This window comes from Semicossyphus pulcher, unplaced genomic scaffold (assembly GCF_022749685.1).
Source record: "Semicossyphus pulcher isolate SPU_LCO1_2020_fin unplaced genomic scaffold, fSemPul1.0.p SCAF_19, whole genome shotgun sequence".
NCBI classification, from domain to species: Eukaryota; Metazoa; Chordata; class Actinopteri; order Labriformes; family Labridae; genus Semicossyphus; species Semicossyphus pulcher.
Window position 1 is genome coordinate 9,730,052 of NW_027211692.1, and position 18,016 is coordinate 9,748,067.

At 41.1% G+C, this 18,016-nt stretch overlaps 1 protein-coding gene across 1 annotated transcript; it reads left to right on the forward strand.

The window, feature by feature from the left end:
- The first annotated feature begins 1,341 nt into the window (after positions 1–1,341).
- Positions 1,342–17,913, forward strand: LOC138597137 (protein Smaug homolog 2). Its single transcript, XM_069668687.1, has 13 exons — positions 1,342–1,633; positions 3,360–3,872; positions 4,022–4,492; positions 4,665–4,907; positions 5,032–5,141; positions 5,471–5,557; positions 5,884–6,175; positions 8,118–8,203; positions 8,502–8,617; positions 8,849–9,047; positions 9,925–10,051; positions 13,711–13,794; positions 15,048–17,913. The coding sequence occupies exons 2-13, from the start codon at positions 3,677–3,679 to the stop codon at positions 15,074–15,076; spliced, it is 2,040 nt and encodes a 679-aa protein (XP_069524788.1). The 5' UTR covers positions 1,342–1,633; positions 3,360–3,676; the 3' UTR covers positions 15,077–17,913.
- Positions 17,914–18,016: the final 103 nt, after the last annotated feature.

An 18,016-nucleotide genomic window follows, 5' to 3' on the forward strand; every position in this document is an offset into this window, starting at 1 on the left:
AAAAAAGATACATGCAATATAATGAAGGCTAAATTAGCATCAAAAGTAAAATATCTCCATAAAAGGGTTCTTGTCACAGTGTCACATTACAACATTATTGTTCTGCAGCGGTATAACTTCATAAATACTTCATATATATATATATATATATACATATATATGTTCACAATCCAAATGCATCTTGCACTTTGTTGTGTTTTGTTTTATTTCTCTGCATGTTTAACACTGAAAATGTCTCCACTTCAGTAACATTCCACACACTGCATGACTGAAACTGGAGGGACAGGTTTGTTCTCCTGGTGATGATGTCACATAAAATTCAATTAAGGTAAATACCTGCTGTGACAACTGACCAATTAAACAGTTGTTTTCTATCCTGTATTTTTGTTGATATGTCTTCAAAAATATCCTAATTTTAGATATTCTGTCGTCTATGATTTAAAATGATCTCTTGTCCTAAAATTACCCGTTGTTCACTCTTCTACTAAACACTCAGTTGTTTACTGTTAATGTTTATAATCCATTAAGAATGTAAGCAATTAGTCAAGTGGTTTGCTTTAATTATAGAGTCTGTGGTCCCTGAGTAAAAATATAAAGCAAGACATTTAAATGTATTTAGCTCACAGAAAATGAGAATTTTCTTCTTTATAAAAATGGTAAATTGCTGGGATAAATTAAAAATCTTAAGGTTTGGGATTGTAACACAAGAACGTGTGCACTCCTCATATTTGCACTATTGTCTGTTGCAGGCTTTTGATACTAGTTTAATATTTAATGTTGAATGTAGGCTTGTACATATTAGTTTAATTTTTAATATTTAGCGTTTAAATGAACAAAGAGAAGCAAAGTTAACCCGAAGTCAAGTTCCTTGTATGTGTGCATACCTGACCAATAAAGCTGATTCTGATTCTGACATGCAACTTGAGGACATGGGACCAAGCAGTGGAGATTTTTAGGCTGGGTTGATATAGACTGATAGATTGTCTTCATCAGAAAAACGATCATCACACGATTTAAAATTTAAAATTTAAAAAATAAACTTTTGGGACAGGCCTACATTATTCAATAATGGGTAATAAGCCAATTAACTCACCATAAACCTAATTTAAATGTTTTTTCGTTATTATTGTTTTATTAATTTTTCAGCATTTAAGCATACCCATAGTTCTTACATTTTCACAAAAGTACGTTTACTTCTCAGGGTGGGAGCATAGACTGTATAAATAAAGTGGGAGCCGATTTAAGTTTCCAGGCTGTGGGCGGAACAAAACACTACGTATCGTCCAGACGTATGACGCTGCACCTACGTCTTACGTCACTCAAAATCGAAGTAGATTTCTCCAGGCGTACTCTCTTTATTTTCTGCATTGCAATAAACATTTTGTACATACATTCTTTAAGATGGTATGCTTAAAACCACGGGAGCGTGCCGCCGTAAAGGAATATCCTTAAGGAATACAACGTATGGGATCGAAATCTACGCTTCTTAAGCTAAGCTTACGTTATTGCATCTATTAGCAAAACTTGCTAGCTAAGAAGCTATTGCTAGCACTTAGCTATCCCTACCCTACCGTCGAGCTAGCTATGCATTAGCACTTTAGCCTAGCCCGCTACCCAGTGACAACTGACAAAGGTAAACAAGAAACCTTTTGACTTTGTTTATTGTACAGCGCCACTCACATAACTTTATGTAGTTATTTAGCTACGACCTGCTGTCGTTAAAAACAGTTTTTTAACCTCCTTGTTAGCACCGCTAAGATTGAAGTACGAAAGAGAAAAAAAGGGCAGCAACAGCGTCAACGAAAAACAATACAAATCCCGAGTCCCTCACCACCGAATACCGTTAGGCCAACCAAGCTAGTGATGGAGGAAAATAAGCTTTATGCAGTACTATTTCACGCAAACTCACTGTAAGGCAATTGTGTTGAAAAGGGTTCAATGTTTCGAAGCATTTTATCCGGTAAAAAGTGGCGACATCTGTTGGACAAACCCTTGATATTGCATTTGTGTAGATGGATTAAATCTAAAACCATGATGAAATAGTCATTCGATATGTGTTTTTTCTGCTTTCGTTGTTGCCAGTTTGTTCGATTAAAGCTTGTATGTAGTACGAGCACTTTTTAACAGTGTGTCGCCTGACAGCAACGAAACTGAGACTGACTGACAAGAACATCCTGTATTCAAAACCACCGCTTCATCTCTGTGATGGGGCCTCGTCTGATGTGGTCACGTGATTCTTGGCGTTTTAAATCGATGCATTGAGCATCTTGATGTGAAACTTTTTATTTGAACTCTTTATTTTTGGTTGCTGGTTGTCTGCATCGAGCGTAACATTGCTGCATCACGATAACGCTGGCTAATAGCTATGCTAAGCGGTATATTAAGGGTTATGTTTGTATGTTTTAACTTACCTAATCCTGCAGTTTGTTCTGAAGAACCACACGCTTATGTGTATTCTTTAATCTAAACCATAGCTCATAATGTAACAGGTGGGACCAGTGGCAGTGTATGCAGTGAACAGTTTTTGGCACGTAACCTTGCTCTTGTTTGTTAGTGGTTGTGTTTGGGTTCTACTTTGCCACACTAGTGGATAACAAGTGTATTATAATTAGCTGTTGCTAATACAGGGCAGCCACTTTTGTGTTATGCATTATTCCGATCGTTACTGACCCGAACGGTTGTCTTTTGTGAATGACTTGCTCCTTTATCATTATGATATGACTAAAGCAGTGTGAGCATGATTGACAGGAGGTCCTGACAGAAGTTCTATGAATTGAAAAAGCTTATTAGTCAAGGCTGACCTTAAATAACCCCTTTACAGTTACTGTTATCACTGAGATTTTCAGAAATGTATTTAATGGGTTTTCTCATCCCTCACTTTGTAGTCAATTTTGTAACTATGGAAAAGTAACAAACCTAAAACCATTTGTATTCACATCCCTTATCACTGCCTTTGATTGCTTATCATTAAAAAAATGTTTTAGTCCTGTTTGTGCTACAATCTCAGTTTCCATAGTATCATATGTGTCTTCACTATCATTTAAGTTTGACCCTTACTGAAACCTTTGAGCAGTCTGTATCATAAAAGACAAAAGAGACTTGTTGTGTCTTTGCGATTGAAAAATATGTGTGTACAAATGCAAACAACACCCTCTAAAATCACACTGAGATTCCCTTGTTAAAATATTAAAGCATGGTTGGGGTCAAAGTGAAAGCAGTAAGACTAGAAAAGTTCTAGAAATTTGGTATAGATATTTACTGTGATAAACAAAATGGGTAAATACCACTTCTAAAACTGATGTACAAAAAGGATTAACTGTAATCTGAGATTTCTCTCTGTGTCTTGTTTTTATTAATAGGGCACGGATGATGTGATCCTGAACATGCCAGAGTGAAAAAAAAGTTTTACTGCTTGGGTCATTACAGTTGTCACTTTCTCAGCCTCACTTCACAAGACATCATCCCAGTAACTCTTACCGCACGCCCGTCTGCAGTTCCTTCTGCACCTGAACCATGTGAGGGCCCCTCGGTCCAGTCTGAGGGGATCCCAGGACTGTTGCAAATACGACCCCGCTGTGCGGGGTGGGACTGATCCTGTCTGTGTCTGAGAGAGCAGTCTTTGCAGTACATCCTCCCCCTCCACACATTCCCGCTCTCCTTAACCAGGAGACACGCCATGATGTTCCGAGACCAGGTAGGTATCCTGACAGATTGGTTCAAGGGCTGGAATGAGTGTGAACAGACGGTGGCACTGTTGTCCCTCCTGAAGAGGGTGTCCCGCACCCAGGCTCGCTTCTTACACATCTGCCTTGAACACTGGCTGGCAGACTGCACAGAGATCCACATCCTGGAAGCTGAGGCCAACAATGCAGGTATCTTGAGTGTTCATATATATGTTCTTAAAAATCTCTGATTTCAAACACTTGTATATCTTCCTTATCAGAGTATGGAAGGAGCATATGTAACCAGTAACAAAAAAATGAATCCATGGAAATATTTTCTGCTTGTCTACTCTCATTAGCAATTGTCAGCCAGTGGCATCAGGAGCCAAAGGAGAAGGTTGTGTCCTTGCTGCTGTCCCATCTGCCTCTGCTGCAGCCCCGCAATAGCGAGGCCAAATGTGAGTACATGAAGCTGCTGCAGAAGGTGTTGAGTCACACTATTGAAAGTAGCCTGTTTGTGGAAGAAAGCAGGCAGCTGCTGTCCTACGCACTCATCCACCCTGCCACCACACTGGATGACCGCACCTCTCTGGCCATGTGGCTTAACCACCTGGAGGAGCACCTATCTAGTGGCTATGCACCCCGGGCCCCATCTAGCCCCTACCACCCGCGTCAGGGCTCAGATGAATGGCCTAGCTCTGCTGAGGCTCTGGACCCCGGCCATGCCTGGCACGATAAGTCCCCTTCATCCAGCACGTCTCCAGCAGGCCAGAACGGACACATGCCCTTCCCAGGCGGGATGTCCTCGCCCATCAACAGCAATAACACCGGTAATCTTAGTCATTCTCCTCAAAAAGAAAGGGGTTATATGTCAGTTTTAGATACATGCCCAATATAGCCCAGATTATTTGATTTTGGTAAAGATATTGTTCACATTTATTTCTGTTCTAGGAATTCCCTAAAAAATTCTGATCGTCATATATCACTTGTTTTCCTTTCCAGGTCTGGGTGGGCAGCTGCAGCCCAGCCCTCTGAAGAAGGCCATGTCTGTTATTCCTTCCAGTCCCCAGGCTTGTGGCTCTGAGTGGATTAGCCAGGATGATGCAGGGGGTCGTCAGAATTTCATTCCAACAGATCACGCACCCCTTTCACCCCAGAGCAGCGTAGCGTCCTCAGGCAGTGAGCAGACAGAAGATCAGGGCTCCAGCCGCAACACGTTCCAGGAGGACGGCAGCGGCATGAAAGGTCAGAGTTCATAACCGTACTGAGCCGAGGGCTCTCACGGCATTTGGCTCCGGTAAAAGGCGCGCACAGCCAATAGCTGTGGTAATATCAGCCAGGATGTAACTTAACTGTTTGTTTGCTTTAGATGTTCCTGCTTGGTTGAAGAGTCTCCGCCTTCATAAATATGCATCACTCTTCTCCCAGATGACCTATGAGGAGATGATGATTCTCACAGAGCAGCACCTGGAGTCGCAGGTTTTTAAGCCTTTTTTTTTTTTACATACACTGGGGCTGGCCTTTGATTATTCCACCCTCCTTATCATTTGTGCACATTACTGTCCCCAAACCTGATGATACATCAACTCTCAATGAGGCATGAAATTAAGCAACACACCCTACAGTTACATTGAGCCAGTCACACATACAAATGGTGCGATTTGGTGTCAGCCCCCTTGGCTTTAATGAAACAAATGGTGATTAGCTTTGTTATTTAGTAACTGTATAAATTGCTTGTTGTTCCAACAAGAAATAACTGTCCTTTGTCTCGTGCAATATGGTAACTTTCCACCCCTCCTTTCTCTCAGAATGTCACTAAAGGAGCACGGCATAAGATCGCCTTGAGTATCCAGAAACTGCGAGAGAGGCAGTGTGTGCTCAAGTCTTTAGAAAAGGTAATCCAGATAATGATAATGTTGTTCTTCTCTTGCTAAAAAGGAGACAACAGTGATTTGTTTTGATTAATTTTTACTTGTACTGATGAAAAATGTTATTGAGTATGGACTTAATTATTATGTGGTACTTATTTTAGTTCCATGGAGATATACCCATTATGCTTTATATGCACAAACAAAGCAGAGCTGGGAACGATTCTGTGTCTGTCTCAGATATATTTTAATAGACCTACAGCTTCCTCTGTAATCACAACATCATTCTTAAAGCCAAGCCAACCTCTGAAAAGCTTTCTGTATATGACACAAATGTTGTCCGTTCCTCGCAGGATATCTTGGAAGGGGGAAACCTGCGTAATGCCCTTCAAGAACTGCAACAGATCATCATCACCCCTATCAAGGCCTACAGCCCCCCCAGTGCGCCACAGACTGCCCAGGACGCAGCCAGCGCCTCGGACGCAGCCACATCTCCTTCGGAAGCCTCCAAAACAGGAGCAGACAAAGAGCCAGGCTCAGAGGGCTTCCAGACCCACAATCCACCTCCCTGTGATGGAGACTCCTCGGCCACACCCATCTCAGACGGCGATATTGCTGGACAGTTCACTCGTGTTATGGGTAAAGGTACGAGCAAGATGTTTTTTCTAGATTGTAATTGATTACATGTAGATTCATGATTTGTCCTAAAGAAAGTGTTCTTAAAACGTGTCTTTAGTCACCGTGCTCAGGTGATTAAATTGTTGGAAGAGTGTTAATGACTTGTGCTTGTTCATTGAGTTAGTGCCCTGCAGTAGGGATGGGCCTCTATACCGGTTTCACAGTGTCACGGGTGTCACGTTCTGCCACGGCATGGATTTACAATACCGTCAGTACCGGGATAAACACACACGTTTTGTTTTAGTGCAACTCTTCCGCAGAGCACACAGACATGACGCACTGCATGCAGAGTGTGTCACTTGCACGTGAACATATACATACAATGTCAGCGGGATGATTGAGTCAGACGTGCAGTTACGCGAGTCGGCTTTTCAGTGAATGTGTCCCCATTACTAGTAGAACTTCTGGTGCTGTGGCCACATGAACGGACCGTGTTTACTTTTAGTGGCTTCACCTGCTGCACACACACGGCATGAGGTTGTGCATTTGGCGACAGGAAGTAGACAGATGCATGAGTTTCCAAAAGTTACCGTCACGGGGCTGGTCATGCTGATTAAACATACATTTGAACACCATTAGAAACGGTAGATGCTAAGTAACCCAGTTGCAGCCCATAGGTCTATTTGTAGCCGCTGAACCAAGTGTGGTAAAAGAAGGATTTTTGTTTTGTAAAATAGAAAATAGACTTTAAAGTCGCAAATAATATTAAGTTTAATTGTTAATTGTTTATATGTACATGATAGGGATGCACGATATTGGATTTTTTGCCGATATCCGATATGCCGATATTTTACAACTCATTTAGCAGATTACCGATACCGATATTTTTTTCCCACACACCTAATTGCAGAGATTATCAACTCTCTTCTGTATTGGACTTAGCGTACAGTATAATGGTGATACTCTTATCACATTTGTTACAACGGTCGGGGTGACGGGTCTTGAGATGGTTAATCAAGTTTGTGGTGTTGAAAGACTTTGCCTTGGCTCCTCCTCGCATCACCGAAGCTGAGCAGTCATTGCAAAAAGCAGTTTTGCTATCTATTTCGGACACTTTGAAAAACTTCCACACCACGGACATTTTGGCTTCTAACTCTCTCACACTGCAGGTAGACACACGTGACGTCATCACGCTGCGACGCACCGGGGACATTGCGCCGAGGTCGGGCATTTAATCAAGTATGCAGCAGCCCATTATTTTATCGGTTAATTATATCTGGGGATATTGGCGTGTTGGCCGATATCCGATAGTTCATTTTTTTAAGCCAATATTGGCCGATACCGATAACGTGCCGATAATATCGTGAATCCCTAGTACATGAAACACATTGATGTGTTCCCTTACATTGGCAATACAGCAAAAAGAGCTAGAATCAGGTTTTGAGTAGAGTACCTTTTCATTTTGTAATACCGCAACATAATACCGATACCGGCAAAAGGAAAAGGAGTATTAATAGATATACATTTTAGGTCACATCGCCCACCCCTACCTTGCTGTTCAATTCTTATTCTCAGTGCAGTGACAGCCAGCTGTGGGTGAAAACGATGAATTCTTACCACAGGTGTGCCTCTGATAGGATGACGTTTTGTTTATTGCACCTTTCTCTTGAAACTGTGTTTCACTAACTCAACCTGACATGTTTCACACCCCCACAACATCCTATGTACACCTTGTCAGCTGGGTGTTTTGGTGTAGGTCTTTTTGGCTTTTTACCCTTTCAACTATGGACGTGTTCCTAAGAAGTTGTTAACACACACATAAGATACAAACAACAGGCAAACAAAATACTGTAATAATGCTATCAAGGCATTTTCCTTCCTTGTCAGTATTAAACATAGATACGTCACAATTTATCCACATAGATCCAGTGGTGCTCATATAAACCCCGGTATTTTGTTTTTGTTCCAGTGTGCACCCAGCTGCTTGTGTCCAGGCCAGACGAGGAGAACATCAGCTGTTACCTTCAACTCATTGAGAAGTGTCTGACACACGAGGTAAGAGGCCGAAGATTATTTGTATGCATGTATTTGTGCATTGTTCTAAATGCACCTATATGGTAGTCTCACAGCACATTCCATTATAAGTATTGAATAAAGAAAATGCAATGTAGAGAATTTTCATGAATTCTCATTAATACAGAATCTGTAGTTTTTCCCTTTTTAAAAATTTACAATAAAAGTTGCCTCTTCCTTTAAAATAATCACATATTCCAGGTGCGTCTGCTGAACGCCTCTTCATGCTCTTTGAAAGTCTGATGCCTTTTTTCTTCTGCTGTCTCCTCCTCTGTGTCAGGCTTTCACAGAAACTCACAAGAAAAGGCTGGTCTCCTGGAAGCAGCAGGTCCTCAAACTGCTCCGCCTGTTCCCTCGGAAAGCGATGCTGGACATGCCTGTGTATCGACAGAAAGGGTGAGACTCTGCTGGCCTTTTACCTTTGATCAGCCTCTCTAGCAGGGGAGATGTCACAACAGCTGAACGTTACTCTCCCCTGCTCCCCTCCCTACTGACTAACATTTATTTTGATCCTTTTTATCTTCCCTTTGTCTCTTTCACTCCTCCTTACTCAATCGAATAACTACCTTTTCTTACCAAGTAGCTTCATGCAGAACTCAAATGATGGTTTTTTTGTTTTTACTCCAGCTGGACCTATGGGTCCAACTCCCTCCCCACAGCAGGCTCTGTGAGTGGAGGTGTAGCGCGGCGGGGCCAAAGGCAGTTCCAGATGACTCCCCGTGGACTCCCAGCTGGGCGCATGGGTCTTCTGAGTCCTGGAGGAATTGGGGGAGCGTCTCCACGTCACACACTCACCAGTCCTGCACTGGCAGGACAGGGTAGACAGGTCAGTACTGCAGACATCGGATGACAGATGTTATGTTGTCCTCTTTTTGGTTATTTTTAATAGGGATGCACGATATTATCGGCATGTAATCAGTATCTGCAGATTATGGCTTGAAAATGACATCACCACTGGCAGATATAGAAAATAGAAAAAGCTTGACGTAATGCTACGACATTAGCTCGGCATGAGTGTGCGCGCGCACTGCGTGCACCATGCCCTTTCTCTCAAGTGTGAAGAAGGGTGCAAGATGAGAGTACAAGAGTACAAGAGTAGGCATGATATCAATTCCACTACAGGGGAGACTTCTGTTCTCTGCAGTTAGGTGGAGAAAAAAAGTATTTGCTTTATATATCGAAATTGGTAATCGGCAAAAAGGGTTGAAAAATTGGATATCGGCAAAAAAATCCAATATCGTGCGTCCCTAATTTTTAAGATTTGAGTTGGAGGCATTTTTGTCCCAAAAGCTGACAACACACACCTCCGAGTAGTGGTTTAGGACAGTTGAACCCCACTTCCTGTTTGCAGCCTTGAGTTTATTTAGCACAAGTTTGTGGTGTCCTGACTTTTTCTTTAACGTCTCTATCTATTATATCTGACAGTATTGACCAGCATGATGACATGCCCAAGGAGTCATAATAACATTTAGTAAACATTTTGTTCTAAATTGAAAACAAGTGAAAAACAGCAGACTTTGTCAGTTTAATCAGCACACACAGGACAGTAAAAGAGGTTAGACATCACATTTTGATATGAATCGATTTATTATCATAGCTTGAAGAGTTTGTGTTTAATGAACAGGCGGAAAGATAAGCAAACCGTGCCACCCTCCCAGGATGAGTGGCGTTTACATAATGAGAACTTGTGTTTTCCTCTGTAGAGCCTGTGGTTTGCCAACCCTGGGGGCAGTAACAGCATGCCAAGTCAGAGTCGCAGCTCCGTGCAGCGGACCCACTCACTCCCTGTACACACGTCCCCACAAACCATGCTCATGTTCCAGCAGCAAGGTAATGTATGAGGTCAAGCCTCTTTTATTCTTTATTAACATGATTGTATGCATTTTAATATACTTTGCCAAAATGTAACTACAGCTGTCAGTCTTGCCTCCCATGTTTGCATTCTACCACACAAGTGTTTCCTACATGTTACCCTTTCATTCTGTAAGTAACATTCATTTTTCAAATGTAACTAAGATGTTAATGAAATAGATATTTTCAAGTGACAGGTTTGACTCTGTTTTAGGCTTTGCCAGCAACAAAAGCTACACAATTTAAAAAAATACAATCAAAATAGATGGAGGCCATTTTTGGACAGATGCCAGAACAGAGAGCTGCTCTCCCTCTGCGCCAAGGACAATATAACAAGACAGCTTAGCAGCATGTTGCAGTAAACAAGCTGTCACCCCTTACGATACACATCACCTTTTGGTTGCCTTCTCTTATGTGCCAGATGCCACACACGAGCATAGCAAATTCATCTGATCCTGGTCCTGTCATTTTTTAACAGTGTCATAATCATTAGACATTTACATAATAGAGCACTCTGTGTGGAAGCCAAAAGTTTATCACTTCAGCAGATGTATAAGCCCATCAATGTTGAAGTTTCAGGGCTCACAGCTTTAGCTGCTTAGTGCTGTAACAACATCCAGAAACATGGATAATACTGTATTTCTATAGTCTGTAGTTCAGAACAGAAGACTTAGTGTATATTAATGTATTGTATTTTAAAAGAAACAGCTGCTTAAATGTTGAAGTGTTTTATGTCAAACTAAGACTTTGACTGAAGTTCAAGTGGTAACCTCGAAGATCCGTTTCGTTCTCTTTGGCAGCACCTATGGCGATAAACGGTCATTGCGGGAGCACACTTCCCAGATATCCAGACAGTGTTGCATGTGTGACGTCCACGGTTGGCTCCGGTTGTAACTCTTGATTTTCCTCGCTGACGGTCGCTCTCCTTTTCAGACTGTTTGCCTTCATCTGAGCATCAAATTTGTTTCTTTTTCTTTGGATTTTCACTTATTTTTGAAGTTGTATCTGTAGTCATCGATCTTTTCTTTGTTTGTTCAGCCATAGTAGATTACTGTTTACTCGCAACACTTGCAGAGAGCGGAAAAGCAGCCGCTTAGCTCCACCTTCCCTCTCTGGCAGACCAACCACTGCTGGCTGATGGAAAACGCGTCACTAACTGGGCGCCACTTGAGATTTTTTTATGCGACAGTCGCACCAGACACCCAGCCTGTAATACTGCAAATGCAAAGGCTTTCATCAGTGGGCCATAGGCTCAATCACCATTGTGTTACCTCATTCGGCGATAGATAGTGACTTAACAGACATTTATTTAAATGTAAATCTTCCACATTATTACCTTCATCGAGCCTATGATTCCAACTATAATAAATCTGAAAATGCTCGTATAGTCTGTCACAATCTTCACTTAGAATGAAAAAAAGGTGTGTAACTGCAGCTAGTGTTGCTTTAGTCTCTGTGCTGAGGTGATTAAAGCGCTGGAACAGTATTAATGAATTATTGAGCTTGTTCATTCACTAAGTGCTGTTCAAATCTTATTCTTAATGCAGTGACAGCCAGCGGTGAAAACAATGATGGATTCTAACCATAGGTGTGCCTCTGATAGGATGACGTTTGGTTATAGCACCATTCTCCTGAAACTGTGTTTCACTTACTCGACCTGACGTGTCTCACACCCCCTCAACATGTTATGCACACCTTGTCAGCGAGGTGTTTGTTGGGTATATGTATTTTTGGCCTTTTGTGACTTTATACTTTATACTTGCATTTGGCAGTACAGCTGCAGACAGGAACCGATGGGTGTGACATGCAACACAGGAGATGTCACCCCTTCCATTTAGCAATCAGGAGGCCCCGTTTTGTTAAAACTGAAATAATTCTAGGTTCTAGGTAGGTTTAAGATAAGAGAACTATGTCACATTTTCTATGTAAGTTCAGTTCATAGCAAATCAAAGAATAAAAAATGAATACATCAGGAAGGAGGACATAAAATAAACTGAAAGTAGGCAAGAAACTAGAATTCACTTCTTCTGTACTATCTTCTTTCTTCTGTATTCTAAAAAGATGTATCCCTTAACAACTAGAAAACATCCAACACAGTTTAACGCAGCATTCTTCTGGGTATTTAAAACTTAACTATTGTGGCTGAGTATGAAGATCAGCCAAGGGTCAAACGTATCACCTGGCTGGCCATCACCGGCCTGAGGTACCATTTTCAAGCTTGCTAACACCCTGTCCTTTTCTTATACCAGTATTATTATGTCTTGTGAATGCATCCACTTGAGACGGATTGCAGTTTTACACCCCACATCACGACACGCCTAAAGTGCGTCTTGAGTGACCACTTGTGATCACATTCTGGTTTGTGAGAAATTACACTGTAAGCTCAGGCTCATGTAGAACACTAAATGCACCCATGATTTTATCCACACTACTGGGGGAGGGATCTGTTACCTTACCTTGTGTTGAGACAGACTTCATTTACATCAGATGGCATCATGTCACATAATGCAAATGTATTTGGCACTATCGCTTGAGTTTGATCGTTTTGGCACTTTATTATGCATCAAAATTTGCCTCAGGGGGCTTTACAGTCTATACAGCATCAACACACTCCATCATTTATAATATAATAACATTCACAACTGTATCATGAAACTGTTTTTGTACAGCTATTGTCATTTGGTTTGTAAAAGTTGACTCAGAAGTAACTAAAAGGGCCAGTTCGCAGATTTTCATCCTCAGTCCTATCATGCTATCATGGAAAGCTAATGCCATTATGGTAGGAAAGAAATGCAATTTGGCTCTGTGCCTTTGGAGGACGCTTTCCGCTTCTCCAACGGGCCCTGGAAAACCTCCACCGGACTGCGTAAAACACGTCACCTGGTGGAGGCCAGGGAGCTCGCTAAACTACACCTCCTCAATCTAGGACGCCTGCCTCCGATGTCATGTCTCGTTCAGAATCGTCAGGTTTGAAATATAGACTGCAGACCTGAAGATGTTTTAGACGATCCACCTGTATATTCTTGTCGAATTTCAGATTCTGTACCGCTCTGAGCCGTTGCCTGCAGCGAAAACGGTAGTATTTCACTCCAGCGTCTCTCGCTGGGCCGTTCCTTTCAGAGGGAGGGGCGCAATGCACGCTGGGTGTTGTAGGACTATAGAATGGGCAAAACCACAAGCTGTTTGTACAACTTCCTCCACAGCTATGGCGCCAATTTCAAATATCATTGCTTCTATCGTTTACAGAGAACACCAGCTTTGACTGACAGTGGCTTTTTCAAGGGACGAATTGCTCCTATAAAACTATAATATATATTCACAACAGACAATCTGTATAACAACTCTGTTGGTTGGTTAAAATAATAAGGTTAAACTTCATACTGTAAACCAGCTGGACAAACTAAGTACAACAGTTTTTTGTTGTTGTTTTTGCAGCATGTCTTCCCTATTGGCTTAAATTGGTCCTTACTAGCAGCATTTTCAACATATTAAAGCTTTTTTTGTATGACTATAATAAAATAATCACATAAAATAATTATTTAAACATTAAAAATTTTGTTTTGAACTAGCTTATTTTCCAACTGATGCAATACATTGTTATTTGTATGGTCTGACACTGTTTCTTCTCACTTCCACAGAATGCCAAGTTCCAGGCGCCGACCTGGAGATCAACCCCACGCTGGAGTCACTGTGCCTCAGTATGACAGAGCATGCCTTAGGGGGTAAGTGTCCTCAGCAGCCCTGTCATAAACAGGTACTGGCTGTCAAACCTCACACAGCATCCACCAAGAGAACAACACCTCATTATGTATTATAGCTGTGCAATGAGAGCAAGGACTTTTATGAACAGTTTGTTTCAGTCAGGAAAGCACTGCATACTAATGAGCTCACACACACCTTACTCTGTGCAAACAGAGAAGAAAGAGTCAGTTAATGCTTATCATTCATATTTCATTAGTTATATTTGTTTATTAATATTTAATAACATCTAAATAATACAGTAGGGAGCTTCATCTTGTGGAGAAGAGAGTGAATTCAACGGTGTGCCTGAATGACAAGATTTGCATCATTATGTCAAACAAGTTTAAGGCTCAGTAGCTCTGTGTTATTTAACTGTGTCCCCAGTATTCTGTGATTATTATTCCATATGGCTTATATGTAATTTAGGGAATGTTATCTCTTTTCCTTTCTTTGACAAAGATGGATTAGGTTACTGTGTCTGTTCGTACAGTCTAAACAAAACAAAAAAAAGTAAACTCCCGCACTAGACCTTCATCAGGCAAACAAACAAACGAAGGTCTAGTTCCGAAACGTTGCAAATAAATATTAATTCTGCAAGTTAGACAGTGTGCCGGAGTTTAATTTGTTTAGTTTGACCTGTTCCTCTCCTACGCACCTGTGGGGAAAGGATGTGCAGGCATTTTTCAACATTGTTGCACAGTCTGAAAGTACTTTAAACAGCGAGTTTAGCCCTGTTTGGATCATTTTCTATCTCAAATAGTATACAAACACAAACTTTCCAACGCACTGAAACTAAAAGAGATTTTATAATTCCAACGCTTAAAGAAGTTTAATCATTTACATTTCATTTTTAACAGTTAATTCACATCAAAATGACCTCACTTGTGTTTACACATACCGTCAAGGCAGATGAATGTTCTCCAAATCAACAGTTAGAATATTGTTACAAGACTTTACTCCAGCGAGTTGTATTTTCCCAACTTTATGGAAGGAGCTGCTACAAATCCGGATAATTATCCAATAAATATAGGATATGCTTATTTCAGTTGCAGAGGTATGAAAAGAATGCAGTGAATCTCAGAATGTATTAACACATAAAAAGCATCAATAACTTGTTCTGCTCTGGGAACGGAGAAAAAGGAACTACCCCTTTTAAGGAGGAAATGTGAATGCTGCAGTGTGTTTTATTCTTGTAAATGTCTCAAGTACATATTTTTTCTGATCTCCTCCTCAGATGGAACAGACCGAACATCGACAATATGAAAAGAAGCAAAGGAGAAACACACTTCAGTTGAGGCCTGTTAAGTTCCTCGTCACCCAGCACAAAGATATACGTATGCTTAAGAAAACCAGGCAAAGCAGTCACTACAAAATGACAAAAAAACTGTGTATATGTTCTCTAATATTTTTGTACTTTATTATATACAACTAAGTTTATTAAAAATGGAATACAGATGATTATTATATTGCAGGACAGAGGAAACAAAAAAAGCAAACTGCTCCATGTCACCTGCAGGACTGTGACATGTGTGCAGAGGCTCAGTTTGCCGTGGTCTGAGAGAAAAACGGTGGATTGGTGCTGTCTTAAAGGGTTCTGCCCTATGAGTTACTCTTCTTTTCCTCCTGCCTTGGAGCAAGGCTTCCTCCCACAACACACTGACGGTCACAGCCCCTGCACCACAGTGTGTAGATTCAGAAAATTTCCAGCCATAAGTAAGGCACTTTTATTAAATTATCTTTGATATTAGCCATTAAACTGTAATTGGCCCTGGGATAAGCTCTCCGAGGTTCCACTTGGAGACAGCTGTTGATACACAGAAACACTTCCTAGCCACTCAAATTGTTCTGCTAGAGAGGGCTTGTGTTGGTTAAAAACTTAGACGGCTCTCCTCTGTTCGTTTTATCCTCTCCAGAGAGCATTTTTTGTGGCTGAGGAGGATTGAGGAAAAGCTTGTAATCCAACCATACCCTTTGTCTCGGATGTTTTCCCAGAACACATAATCAAAGTAGAAGCGACTGTCCTCCTCCAAACTTCTACAAAGCCAAAGAGAAGGGTTGTGCGATTGTTAATTTGAGATGGATATTTGTAGTGAAATGCAACAGAATGGTATGATTTTTTTTTTTTTTTTTAAAAGAACAGCAGTTCGAAGAATTTATGCCAGCTGCAATTTGTCTGTTATTTTATGCCCTACTACATAAATGATGATGAATCTCATTTTGTGCCGAGGAATCCCCAGAGGGGTGAATAAGGGCTGGTGGGGTTTGTACTGTGCGAAAGCTGATTTGATACTGGATTGATAAAAGTGAGGAGGGGTGAGTGTTTTCAATTTACACTCTAATGCTGGTTGAGAAAACTAAATGAAACCCATCTCAGCCCTCTAGCCCCCTCATGATTGGCTCTGGAATATGAAGCTTGATCCTGTAATAAATGATCCGGAGCGCAGTGCCTCGCCCTCGCAGTGCCCTTTTCCTCAAACGGCCAACGTGACGATTTGATGAATCATAACTTTTCAAGGTGCTTGACGATGTCCATATTTTTCTGTTTGTGTCTCAATGTGTTTCAGTCTCAGAACCCTAACATTATCACGTGGTATCAGTGTTGAATCAAAAACTGTCTTATACAGCCTCTGTCTTTGAATGTGGCAGAGCGGAGGTGCATGTATGTGAAATATGGTCTTAACTTTTGGATCACTTTTGGTTGCATCATAAGGCAGGGATAACCATTCACATTTTATTTCAGCAGAGCCATAGGAGGTCTGTCTAGTAAAGATGGTTATTTACAGATATCTTTTCCAATTGTATTTTTTACTCTCCCTTGATATTGATAACTTATGCTTATTTTCTATAATCGCATGTTTTTGCCACACTAATACAGCACTGTTGTAGATAGAGGACATGGTGGTTGATGGTGCCCAGGGTCACCAACAGCTAGAGAGAAGCTGAAATCTTGCAACTAATGTTGTATGTTTATATCGCCTAAATGTCACTGTTTACATCTCTCTGGGATAATGCCCAAATCATGTTATGTGATGTCCTGAACAATCCATTGTCTCACTATGTAACACATTAAAGAACTGACGCCTTCTCGCACATGAGCTGGCTGGGTAGAGCCTGAAAACAAAAGCCTTCTACCCCCCGTGGATAGCTGTATGAGGCATGTAACGCCTGCTTTTCTAGTCATGCGGTGACAAGAGAGAATAGCTTTCCTGGCCTTGTGATTGAACCGTTAGCTGTCATGTCCTGATAAACTGTTCATGTGGTGCCTGAAACGCACAGCTCCAGCATCCTCAATACGTCGAATTAACGGTCTTGAGTAGTATTCTAGTCATGGTTTTCTTCAGAGCAGGCTCTTGGATAGAACTGACTTACTAAAAGCATCACACTCTCAAAGGACTTCTGTGAGTTAACAATGCTGACAACTTTAAGACTTGGCTATCTTATTTTTAACTATTCACTATACTGTATATCATTTGTGTTATGTTACAAATGGCTCAGATTATCCTTTTCATAGCCTCTGTAGCTTTGGACAGCCTACAGATTACTGCAAATAGACACAGAGGTACAGAGCAGCAGATTTCTGCAAGTGTCTATGCATAATGAAGAGGCAGCAGAGGGTGACAATGCTTATCTGAGCCACAAATCATGTGATTATGAGTAAACTGAACACTAATAACAGGCCAAGGAATATGTTTACTCCATGTTTACATTCCAGTGATGCATGAAATAGGTTGGGGAAATGCACTTCATAAGTTCAGCCTGGTGTATTTTCACATACAAGCATCCACTAGGAGGTACAGAGCCTGTGTCAAACGGAGACTTCTACCAAGTGGTCTCGAGATCATGTCAATGTCCCTGCCAGGCTTTATTATTAAATCAATGCAGCCAGCTGTAGGCTACATTGAATATATTTGTCTTGTACAATTTATATTTAATTCTGATGACTCCCCAGACATTTTCTAATATTTTATGAACCTTTTGCATCCCATGCTTACTCTCTACTTTTTTACTGTCACTCATATGTGTGAATGGTCTGAAGTGTGCAGCATTCGTCGGATCATTGACAGTCCCAATAAAAGAGGTTCAGTTCTTTTGCAACTTCACTTGTGGTTTGTGTTTTTGTCTCTTTACTTTTGTTACACAATAAACGCTGCTTTTTATCAGCTGCTGGCTATTTTTATTTCTCGCATTTTCCATGTTCAAGAC